General features: G+C 37.7%; 2 protein-coding genes across 2 annotated transcripts; one reads left to right on the top strand and one right to left on the bottom strand.

Annotated features, from left to right (window-relative positions):
• Window positions 1-46: 46 nt before the first annotated feature.
• LOC131776140 (solute carrier family 35 member B1) lies at window positions 47-11,506 on the bottom strand. The gene is made up of 9 exons (XM_059092287.2): window positions 11,345-11,506; window positions 10,814-10,911; window positions 10,237-10,370; window positions 9,975-10,005; window positions 8,980-9,083; window positions 8,734-8,793; window positions 7,924-8,050; window positions 7,242-7,348; window positions 47-321 (listed from the first exon to the last, which is right to left on the bottom strand). The coding sequence occupies exons 1-9, from the start codon at window positions 11,488-11,490 to the stop codon at window positions 121-123; spliced, it is 1,008 nt and encodes a 335-aa protein (XP_058948270.1). The 5' UTR covers window positions 11,491-11,506; the 3' UTR covers window positions 47-120.
• Window positions 3,211-7,368, top strand: LOC131776139 (adenosine receptor A1-like). The gene is made up of 2 exons (XM_059092286.2): window positions 3,211-3,350; window positions 5,500-7,368. The coding sequence occupies exon 2, from the start codon at window positions 5,516-5,518 to the stop codon at window positions 6,572-6,574; it is 1,059 nt and encodes a 352-aa protein (XP_058948269.1). The 5' UTR covers window positions 3,211-3,350; window positions 5,500-5,515; the 3' UTR covers window positions 6,575-7,368.
• Window positions 11,507-12,493: the final 987 nt, after the last annotated feature.

Genomic DNA, 12,493 nt, shown 5'->3' with positions numbered 1-12,493 from the left:
ACCATCAAGTCACCCTTCATTATGCTTAACAACGGAAACCGCTGGCTCAACTATTCTCTACTGTTTTGATTTCGACCAGAAAATTACTTGTGCTACCTAATTTTCGGACAATTATCTCTTCTACGCTTTTTTCCTTGCTTTTCCATAAATGCTATCCAGTGTGAGTCCAGCGAAAACCAAAAACACACCAAGCCATTGGCGGGTGATAAGCGAATTTCCAAACAAGAGCACTGAGGCGAGGATTGTAAAGAATTTACGAGTTGTGGTGATTATGGAGCAGGTCAGTGGGCCAAAGTTAGCCACAGTCATGAAGATGAAATTCTGTAATGGAAATAAAATCAGAAAAGAAATTTAACATTATTTTATTCATGTAGTATTATTGATAACGTTTGTTAACCCTTAAACTCCCGGGAACTAGCTGTTAATTCTCCCCTCCAGCTGCTACACATTTCCTTGTAAATTAGTTTTGAGAATTTGGTGTTAGATCAAGATGGCAACTTCTACCTGATAAGTTTGAGTATTCTCCTTATCTGTTTGTTAGATAATGTACGGATATCACAGAGAGAAGTTACATGTTGATCACTTCTGGGAGTTAAAGGATTAAGGAGGAGACCACGGCACCCATTTGCCTCGCTCACAAGATGAGGCTTCGTGGCTCCATTGGTGGTGGCACCCAAGAAGTGTATGAGAGGCGTTTAAGCCCATGCCTTAGTTCTTTTTTCCAGGCTCTTTCCGAAATTTCCTTAACTGAAGTTTACCGCACAGAAAAACTCCTGACTCGTCCCCAGTCTAACGGCGGCAACCGACGCAGGTAGAATGGGAACGTGAAGTGTAATGGGTAGCGTGAAAGCGAGAGAGGTCTCCTCGCCTTCTCCCCTACTTTACCAACGCAAACACTTTGGAAACGACTGAGGACGGTCAAGAAAAATTGGTAACTTATGAAACACACTTTAAAATATGATTCACTTCATATGTTATTTTCTTGCGAGACACTAGCACTACCCTACTGAAGGGCGTTCGTTTTGGGAATACAATGGCGATCATGAAACAAATTCGACCTCCAGGGTAAGTCAAGTATTGCAGGACTCTCTGATTCCCTAACTGAAAACAAACTGGCGTCGGAAAAACTTTCTTAAATCCCTGCACAAAAACTTTGCAAGAACGAACTGCTCTGTTTAAGTTTCACATTAAGTACGAATTCATGAGCTGTTTTTCGGTGTACCTACCGAAGTAGGCTATGAACAGCCCTTCCTTTCCGTCATATTCCGTCACGATTTCTATTGGCTTGCGGGTCGAGATACGCTTTATAGGGAAACCTCGTTGTTTACAACCGTAAACTTCTGGTAAAAAAGAACCCACGATTTTCAAAGGTTTTCAAGTGGAACCGCACGCGAGTTAGTTGGAACGTAGGGGCATTTGCAGAATATTTTGTGATAAAAATCAAAAATCTAGGTAAAACATGAATCACGAAAAGAATTTCCGAAACATGTGATAAAACAAAGAGAAAACGCCATATGTAGCTCTTACGCAAGCTCAAGTTTGATAAAAGCTCACGTAAATCGAAACACGAGATAAAAACTGAACAGTGAAGCGTTAACGGAACTAAAGATCTTGATTTCAAGGGAAAAAGGTGAATTACCAATAAACAGAGATGCGTCTCACCATATCATGCAAGTGCATATAAATCTTAACTCATGTATGAACGTGTGTGGATAACTATTAAGTCTTGCAAAACATTATTCTATTTAGAATGTGGCATCTCTTTTCTTCATCGAATTTTTTTTAGCTATTTTGAAAATAGCATTGTGTAATGACCGGACAATAGATTGGTAAACGATAGTTCTAGAGTTTCGCTGATTGCTGGTTAGATAGGGTCAACTAACAGATCAGAATATCAATTCTTTTAAACCGGCCGCCTTACACTCCTTTCCAACAGTTTTTGTTGATTAATTTGTCACTCTTTTTCCTAGTGCACTTGACAGTAGGTCACATATGCCAAGAGAACTTGGAGATTGCTTACCATCAGGAGGTGACTGAGATGCAATTAGACGAGATCACAACTTTTCCAGACAGATTTTCACACAATATATTTAACTCTAACTATAAATTTCAAGTATGACACCTAATCAAATATAGCACAAAGTGCCGCCAAATCTTTATTTACGTCATAATATTCCTCAGAAATTTCTTTCCGCACTAAACGTTAATTTTCTGCTATTCCTAGCGGCTACAAGTCTAATTTCCCACCATCATCCTTGGGTGCAAACCTATTTTCAACTAAAGCCACTAAATTTATCGCCATTTTATTAACGTAGCATGCTAAATTTCCCGCTATTTCCACCGCGTACAAGTTAGTTTCCCGCCATTATCCTCGCGATGCGAACCAATTTTTCAGCTGAGGTCACCTAGTTTCCCGCCATTTTTTCAACGCAGCATGCCAAATTTCCCGACGCAGGGAAACTATACCAGTTTATTCCCGCTATTTCTCTCCTGCTTCAGAGATAATTTCCTACATATTATTTCCTCAATATCAGACATGATTCCTGCCTTTATTTTCCGCAATCAGACCGAGTTCACGCTATTTTCTGACAATCAGACACAATTTCCCACCTTTCTCTTGCGGCTTCCTGTAAAACTCTCCGCACAACTAATTCAAATGAATACGAAAGGGCTTATCTACATTATCGGAAATAGAATAATTTTTACAGCCCACAAAAAGCATCAAACACAGTTCACCAAGTACCCTCTAAATTCACAATCAACATAGGCGAATTAAAAGTTTTAATAAAATACAGAACGTATCCCCCTCTGTCACAAACACAGACCGAAAACTTGAGTGACTTAAGAACAAAGGGATTCGTCAATATTGTTATTGCAAGAAAAAACTGAATTAAGGTTAATGACAGTCTTGAGGACCACTTGGTTTCCTCCGGCATTTAAACCAACTGTGTTTTATCTTAATGACGTTGGTAGCCCGTCGCGATATATTTCGAAATATTTAGTGGAAAATGAACCTAAATGATTTTATTTCTCTATTGCATACAATCGAGAGTTTCATCGACTTCCTAATCGTAACACAATTTAGCACCAAATTAGATGTCGTATCTGCTTGCGAAAAATTATCTCACCTGCGTAATTCGATTGGTTGCTGCACAGGAAGCAATAACAGTTGCTGGTTATAACAAAAGGCGCTGACAGTAACACATTAAGAAGACAAATTTGCAACACAGCTACCACCACCAGAGTCCTCAACTTGCAAGGGACAGTGAGTCTTCAAAAGCTCGAAAACGCCGTGGTTTTAATCAGATAAAAGCGGAATAAAACTAAAAACCACGTTTTAAAGTCGACAGGTAAGAAAAAAACTATTGCTACGTACTTTATGAAGGAATATCATACTTCATTCGGCGACTTTTCCCACAAGAGCATGCAAGGTCCTCCGAATCGAATTCAAATTCAATTTCTGGGCAACGTTTTCAAAAGTCAGTGGAGAAGTAATATCAAACTGCGCTCGCTTGTTGAAGTTTTCCAAGCTACATACTACGCAAAACAAACAATAAGAAAGTAAAACTTTAATTGCGAAATGTCATATACAGGTACAGATACCAGAAATAGTGAAGGAACGATACTGAAATTCAGTGAATTACGCGATATTCTGCTTGAGGTTACGAAAATAAAAGAAAGCGTCATGTATCGGGAAGTCTTTCATCTCACATAAAAATTCGTCATATCGTAATGATAATCAAAACTGCTCGCCTCGAGCTATAAAACGAGACGCAATTTAAATATTTCTAAAATATCATCACAATAGAATAATACCGGCTGAGAAAAAATGCCTTAAAAGGCACTTGCATCAGAGAGATAACGCGTTAAAGCAGTAATGTGCCAAAAAAAACAACAGTTTTTGACTGAATTTGAGCTTAGAAGAACGATTACTAAGGACCAAAAAAAAAGCCTTTTCAATGACTAAATGGTAAAAAAATGTAGATGTCAAGGCATGGTTAAATAAGTCATTTCCGCACCACAAAAGCAAACGCCATTAAAAAAAAAGTAAACTTTGCACAGAGGACAAAATTGAAAAATTATTTATTAGGAAATTAACTGCATATCGAAGTGAAATTTATTACCACTAAATGCTCACTTTTATTTTGTTTTTATTTTGCTGCATTATTCTACAGTTTTGACTTTTCGTCGAATGTCATTTCGCGGGTAAACGAAAACGACGTGAAATGCTCTCAGTTGACGAAAAAGTCAATAACATGTAATTGAACTGAACTGTGGAGCTTGGCTAAAGATCAGGCAGAATTTCAAAAGTGTCACGACGAGAAATATTACAGTTATAATCTGTTTGAAACAGAGGCGAACTGTCTCGTCAGCTGCCTCCTTTGTGCGCACAAAAAATAGAAAGAAAAAACTAGGAAAAAATTTATATGTTAAAAAAGAGCAAACAAATATTTAGTTGCTGGATGAGAGCCCAAAAAGTAAATCCGCCAATTTAAAACGAAGTTCACCATGTACACATGGTATGCAGTTTCTAATTCAATTTCTAAGCTCTAAAGCCGTTCTTCAAAGTAACTGCATTAATAAAGAACCTGCAAACCTCATTATTTTTGTCCTACTTTTTAGAAACGACTTTTAAATAAAAGTTTTACAATTTCGGGAAAAATGTAAGAAACCCGGAGACTCCCAAAAAGTTCCGAGGACAATCGTTTACAAGTGCTGTTGTTTCAACAAGTTTACACGTTCCTTGACCTTACCCACATTACAATTATTTTTTCGACAACCGCCAAAGTTCCTTCGATTTAATTACTGCCACAGACTGTTATTGAACATACCGAGTGTGAATTTTATCACTGACAATTTGACACTTCCACCTTAAACCAGACGAACGAAAAATCCCGCAGATGTCAGAAATAAATTTGCGGTGTGCGGTCACGTACACAAAGTGGTCCAAAATGATTGCAGGAAATCCCACCTAAGAGCAATTTTTTAGCTAAGTATCGGAATTAATCTGACATCTCATTGGTTTTGCATCACTGTACTCCGTGATTGGTTAAAAATTTGCGCCAATCTTTTAGCCAATACAATTTTTACCAAAAAATCACTCCCGACTTACTCGCGTTTTCCCGCGCTTCAGGCTCGCTTGCTTTGGTTTTAGACTTTGTTTGCACAGCTGAATTTCGTTAGAATTATTCCTTCTTGTGTTGTGTTCTCAGGCAAGACATGATATCCTGACAGTGCCTTTCCCCACCCAGGAGTAAAAATGGGTACCGAAAACTTCGGATGGGGGGGTGGGAAAGAAAACCTGGTGAAATTGTGGAGAAGAGGGGGTTGACCTGTGATGGACTAGTACCCTACCCAGGGGAGGGGGGAGTTGAAACCGTCTGGGATATGCTTCAAGTGCTATTCTAGTCAGTCTCGAGTGTGACTTGAAACAAAGATAACATCGAAATAAATCGCTCTGAGTTGGCTCCATTAACACAATTTGCTTCCTGTTTCTAGACTACAATAATCTGCCATGAACTGCCATGAACCTGCCGTGAACGTCACGGATACAACGAACAACGAAACAAATCAAGGCGAACTACAAGGTTACATTTCAATACCAAGCTTACTTGGCTGGGCGATATCGTATGCTATTGTAGCAATAGCCATCATCGTCGGAAACTCGCTGACAATCGCAGCATTCAGCACAAACAAAAAGCTCGCCAACGCCCGCACCAACTACTTCTTAGTGAGCCTGGGGATAGCGGATTTTATGGTTGGCGCATGCTCAATACCGATGTACGTAACTGAAATGCTGTTTTATTATCTACGTAAAAACGAGGCCAGAATCCGGTTTAACGAGATTTACCTGCCTATCGACGCGTTTATGGGTTTCGCGTCAATCTTTGCGCTCGTCGCCATAGCGCTGGATCGCGCATACTCTGTGTTCCGCCCTCACAAGCACAAAACTATCACCAAAGCGACTTATTTGATGGAGATCGGCCTGGTCTGGTTCTTAGCGGCTTGCGTTGCTGGGATTCGCGTTCTGAGCAATTTCACCAGCAAAGACCTGCTAAAAACTGTCTTCAACTACGCCGTGCTTGTCTGCGTGTTCACTTCATTGATTTTAATTTCTGTCGCTTACGCTATGATTTGGCACAAGGTTAGGAAGCCTGTGAGCCAAAACCACAGGACAGGCACGAAACAAGAAAAAAAGCTAGCGGTAACGCTGTCCTTAATAACAGTTGTGTTCATCCTCACGTGGGTCCCTTTCTACATTATGAACATTATCATCATGTTCTGCAAAGACTGTTATGTTCTCCAGTTGATTTACTTCGCAAAGTTTTTGCACTACAGCAATTCTTTCGCCAATTTCATCATCTACGTGCTCAAGATTCGAGAATTCCGGAAGACCGTGACGAAACTCTTGCGGGGCAAAAGAAAGAAAACCTCCCCAAGTCCACAAAAAAGTAAAACCTTGGTTAATTCTAAGGAAGAACCGATCTCCATGCAAGGCATAAGACTTAGGGGATTCACTCATCCCCTGGAAAATCGTGACCTTGATTTGATAACTGCTCACCAATCAGTGTGAACTTGGCAGGTCTTTACAGCCAATCAGATGCAGCCTACACTATACAAGCTCACTCTTGTTAAATTGTTGTTACTGCTGTTCATTTTCGTTTTTTTTTTAGTCCCATAACCAATCACTTTTCTGAAACCTTTGACCCCTGAGAGCCACTAGTATCGAATTTCTCATCTCTGAATCAAACATTGAGGCCATGAAAATAAAGGAAATGATCACCAACTAAAGAAGCTCTTGATCGTTAAACAAATTCTCTTTGTCAGCACCTTAGGAAATGTATAGAGAACAGTATGGAGAATATGCACACTGAGCGGCCCGAGAATCTGTAATACGTTTGTATTAGAGCAAATTTCAATTGAGTGTATAAAGTAACCCGGGATTGCTCTGGCATCGCTTCAATTCGCTTTGTGATTGGTCAAGAAAATTCGCACCACTTTTTAAACTAATCAGATTCAAAATTGAAACCAATCGCGATTTGGTCACCCGCGTTTTTCCCGCGCTTTAGGCAGTTTGATAGTTTTTATTTTGAGTTCTCATTGGCTCTGAAAGGTCTTTTCCTTTCTTCTGATTGGCCGCTGCGATTGCTTTTGTTTTAGTTTTACGACACAATATCGAAAAGAGCCCTAAAAAGACAGTACCTAATAAGGATTATACTCGTTCTTAAAACTGGTCATACCTGTCCTATAGCACTAGCCAGACTGAATGTGAATATGTGTAGTAGAACGTAAGGATACCGCTGGCAAAATGCAATGAACTGGAAGACTTCACCACTTGTCAAGAGAGCTGTGGACGTAATAAGAAAAGACTTAACGGTGGTTCTTCAAAAATAATAAAACTCAACTGCAACTGCTCAAAGAGTACATCAAGTGCTATCAGTTAAACTAAGGACAAAAAAGGCTGCAGTTTATGATTTCCCTCGAAATATAAGTTGACTCAAAAGTCACTTTTAAAAAATATAAACGCCAAGGAGAAAAAAGTAAAATGTGCGAACTAAAGTTTGCCAAGTCCCAGATCACATCCAAATCGCTTCAAAAATTGCTTTGAAAATGTTTTACAACAGTGTTCTGTATGCTCCAAAATCCTTACGATTGAAATCCACCATCAAAAGGTCAATATAAATATGAACTTTCCACCGCGTTTTGAGATTCCAAACAAGGGGCTACATGAAATTGTTCCCAAATTGTTTTGTCCAGGTGTGTAAAACATTTCACCGTGAAAGCCGCCATTTTGAGCAAAAGATTTTGACCTAGCCACATATGAAAACCACGATGCGCACAATGGAGCATACTTCTCCTCTTCAATTGTTCAGTGTTGAACTTGTGTATTTTAAAAAAAAAGCTAGCTTTGCTGTTACTTACTTATCGCCAAGATACCAATTGACCAGAGATTCATGTTAAACATCATATGGTGTGACTGGACATGGTGTTCTGCTCTCATTCTGTCCTGCACTGCACCTGTCAACCCATCACATGTCAGAGATACAAGCTGCAAAAAGAAACAAACTATTAATTTTCAACCACCTAAAATTTAATTCCTCGTGCAAACATTTTACCAGCAAGAGTTGTTAACACATTTTGAAAGCCTGTAATTCATAATGCTTTACTTCAACCCTCTCTCTCTCTTTCTCTCTCTAGCTCACTCGCTTTCAGCTGCTCATTCATCAAACCTTCTTAGCTTTACAACAAAAATGCACAAGTTTTTACTTAAATGATCACTCTGCTAGCCAAGCTGCACATTTGCAGCACTTAATCTTTTTTAAATATACTGGTAGTGTCAAAAGTGAGGTGGCCACTCCCATAAGCCTGATGGCTTCTTCTTCTCCTCATCACGTAGATAAATTTTTTGTACTGATTGAAAGGCAAATAAAATGATGATGATGATGATGATGATGTTTGTATGGTTGTTTCCTATGTTTTCCTTTGAAATTTTGCACACTAAATTAGTGCCCAGCCGGCCAGAATTGATCCCCTCACTCATGCCTACATTTGACCACTGCATTAAATTGCCATCAAGTCTAAATAGCACACCTCATCACCTAAGCAGCCAAGCGTTTACAACCTAAAACAGCTATTGAACCAACTTCCCACCTACCCCCTCCCCCACTCTCTCTTTTCCTCTGTGCTCCCTTCCCACCCTACCCTGAGCCCTAAGTGTTTGACACTACTTACCAAGAGGAGTTCTCCAAATCCAATCCAGCTTCCACTGTCATTTGATACTTGTTTCTTATTCTACAATTAATCACCAATTTGAAAATTTAGTCTTCTTTTGGTAAGTTTTGAACTTGGCCAGAAAAATGTTGAAGATAGTTGTTATAGATATCCAAAAGTCTGAGGCTTGCATCCTCAGATATATTTAAATTCCACTTTTGTGACAAGTTTGTAATATTTTTCTATATTTACAGCTTCTCATCTCACCTCTTTGTACATGAACAGAGCTACTCCACAAACAATAAGAAAAACACATAGGTATTTCAGAAGGGGATATCTTTTCCTTGCTAGAAGAACTCCCAGAATCATAACTGAAAGACAATTAGAAACATATTAATGAAAATGGTTGATTTTAAGCCTGGTGATTTTAGTGAAAGACAATGTTATTCAGTGAATAAAACACCGGTATACTCAAAAGAATGCCCAAATCACATCATTTCCTGAATACCATCATCTTTAACCAAAAAACCAGGGTTAAAATCTAACAATATTCACTAACATCATCAATGCACCCACATCAACATTCCTTTCCTAGCAGTATGCAGGAAGTTTGTCAACATGGACAGCACAGCCTGCCACCCTGCTCCTACAGCTCACTCAATTCGCTACTGCTCTATGATTATACCTAAAGCTCCCTGGTAGAGCATCCAAACCACTAACTGGCCTGACTCCAATTGGGAGCATTCAGAAACATGTTTTTGAGTATTCCTGTGTCATTCATCGAATAATGAAGTCTTCAAATTAGAAACAAAACTAGATTAATTTTGTAATAGTGTAGTTTGATCATCCAGACAAGTGTAGTCCTAAGAAGGACTGTTTTCAGTGGTGGTGACTGACATTTTGACAACCTGAGTGGAAGTCATCATCAGTGTCAACTGAATAGTTGTTTTCAGTCTTATGTTCTTAGTCCAGTTTGTATGAATTGATTGGTCAGTTTTGTGATGTTATTGGCTATCAGACTCAAGTGGCATAGTTCAGTCATGATTGGTAGGTATAAGGTTAGTTTGTAGCTTTCTTTGATTAAGAATTGTGACAGTTTATCACAAATACAGCCATGAAAAAATGTTTCGACTGGGATCAATTTTAAACTACAACAAAATTCTCCTCTTTCTAAACTGTCATATTTATCCGCAATTAAAAGTTAGTATGTACATCAATTCATTCCTGATCAATGACAATACCTGCTCTAAGTTATCACTCACCTGGAATAGGTTTACATGACTTCCCTAAGACCTTCCAGCAAAACAAAATTATAATTAAGTTTCAGTTCAAGGAAAATAGTAAAAAGAATTATTAGAGTTTATCAGATTCAATTTGAAATATATGGTGACCCTTGCAATCTGGCTATTTCATGCAACACTTTTTACACCAAAGTGAATGTTCTCTCGGCCCATGAAAACTGAGTCATTGAAGCAAAATAACCAATCATATTGCAAGGATTGATCAAGAGGAATTTATACTAACCTGAGTTGGATAGTTCACCCACTGAAGAGCCTTATTGCTGGCCAACATTGCACCAATATAGGTTGTAGCACAGATCCCATACCAGCAGAATGGAGTTGTATCCTTAGCTTCATTTCTGTATGTCAGTTGGATAACTAAACCAGAACAAGAGAAGCATAACTAGTTCACTATCCTCCTGATTATTTTGGTTGCTTAGCATTTTTCTAAACCGGTGAGTCAGACTGATAAATCAATAAGGAGAGTTTTTTTTATTAATCAGAAATTTTTACCTTGTCTGGAAATTCTCTAATAAATAAAGTGATAAAAAAAGGAATTTATCCTCTAGAGTATTAAAAATTTTTCAAGCAAGAAGGTGATAAGAAATAAAGATTTGAAGATATATTTTTTTTACTTAAAAACCACACTTTCCGGACAAAAATTGAAATAAATATTGTTAACAAAGTGAAGAATTGATATTCGATCCCAAGAGTGAAAAGGTTAATGAATCACAGATGCAAAAATATTTGAAGTACACACTCGTTCCTTTGGCAAAAATCACTGCAACTATCTTTCACTTCATGAAACACTGTCAACCTACCTGCTTTAGCAAAAAGTGCATTCACAATGCACTGAACAAAGACCAAGGAGAGAGCATACACAAATTTCTCTTTGTCTTCGCCATAAGATGTTCGTGTTCTGTCCGAGAATATAACACGTATATTGAATTAGGACATGAAAATAAAAGGACAAAACCTTAAACAGGCTATCCTCAGACTTCGAGAAATATTCTAGGCTTGATCACAAATGAACTCATAAGCCTTGGATCCCAGTTCAACAAAAATATCTTACGTAACTTTAAACCACAATTCCCGAGAGTAATCACAATTAGGAAGTCAACCATTGAACATTGGTATAAAACTACGAAATATCATTGTAAAGAAATTAAAAAATACAGACATTGGTTCGTGTGATTGGGAAAATTTAAGAAGAAGGAATACCGCACTGGTTCTTTGATGAGTGAATGGCTATGAAATTCCTAGAAATTAATCAATTTTTTTCAAAAGTAGTTGAAGACTTGCGTGTGAAAGATCGAGGAAAGTTACCTCATAGTTAGGTGACCAATACTCACATTTTCTCTTGTATGATTCCGTAGTAAAAGTACGATATAAATATTCCCAAGAAACACACTATTAATTTCTTTCTATCTGTAACATACGGAGCCATTTTCGATTCAGAAGATAGTGAGTTTCCAGCTTCTACATCGCCAGAAACCATCTGGAGGGTTTTTTCACTACCGGTTTCGAGGAAGCGTGGTTACCTTTCATTGGAGAGCGAAAAAAACACGTGACCGGAAGTAAATCTTGGAAAGCTGTTTCAAAATGGTAAGGGAAGGGAAGGTAGGGGCATTTGCAGCTCGCTTAGGTTGGAGAGCATAAAGAACAAGGTAGATCGATACTTTAAAAAATGAATCTTAGAAAAAAAACTTGATATAAGTAAAGATCAGAGAAAGGGAATGATCTATAATGAATCCTTGTTTTTTCAATCTCTTGTTTACATGTTTCATACAAAAATAAAATAAATTCAAATTTTCATAACACAAAGTTGTGCTTTAAATTTAAAAATGCAAGGCAAAATATTCCTCTCAGATGTACATTTTTACTTTAATAATATTTCTCACAGAATAACAAATACATTTTAATAGTACACCTCTACAAGAAAAAAATACATATTATCATGAAAAATGTAGGAAACAAGCAACTGTTAAGTACAAATTTGATTCAGATATTTTTCATATTTGTAGAATATTCTTGAGAATCTTGCCTTTTGAAAAGTTCAAAGTTAATATAAATTAACTACTTTCAGACTGATAAAAAACAAAACAGTTGACTCACTGCACATGCAACAGAGCAAGAATTAATTGTTTAGACCCAGAAAACATATTTATATGAGCTACATATATATATGAGCTATCCCCATTGTTTGTTCTCGTAATGATTCAACACATTTCTTATCTTGAGCCTTACAACCAATAAACTTTAGGACTTGTTTTGGGGATGTGTGGATCCAACTTTTTTTCACTTATCAATAAAGAAAACTTTTCTTGGATTCAATTTTTCTCGTGTTCAACTGGATATCTCACTAGTTCAATGCCTTCACTTATGGGCTGTCACTTTAAATGCATAAAGAGAAATTCAATATCTATACTCGCCCATGAATTATTCTCTTTTTAGTCACTTATCACAAATAAACCCTTTTGTCACCCTCTGGTGAGATACTA

The sequence above is a fragment of the Pocillopora verrucosa genome, chromosome 10, assembly GCF_036669915.1.
Source record: "Pocillopora verrucosa isolate sample1 chromosome 10, ASM3666991v2, whole genome shotgun sequence".
NCBI lineage: Eukaryota > Metazoa > Cnidaria > Anthozoa > Scleractinia > Pocilloporidae > Pocillopora > Pocillopora verrucosa.
Note: the sequence above shows the minus strand (reverse complement) of the source record. Positions and strands in the feature narration are given on the sequence as shown.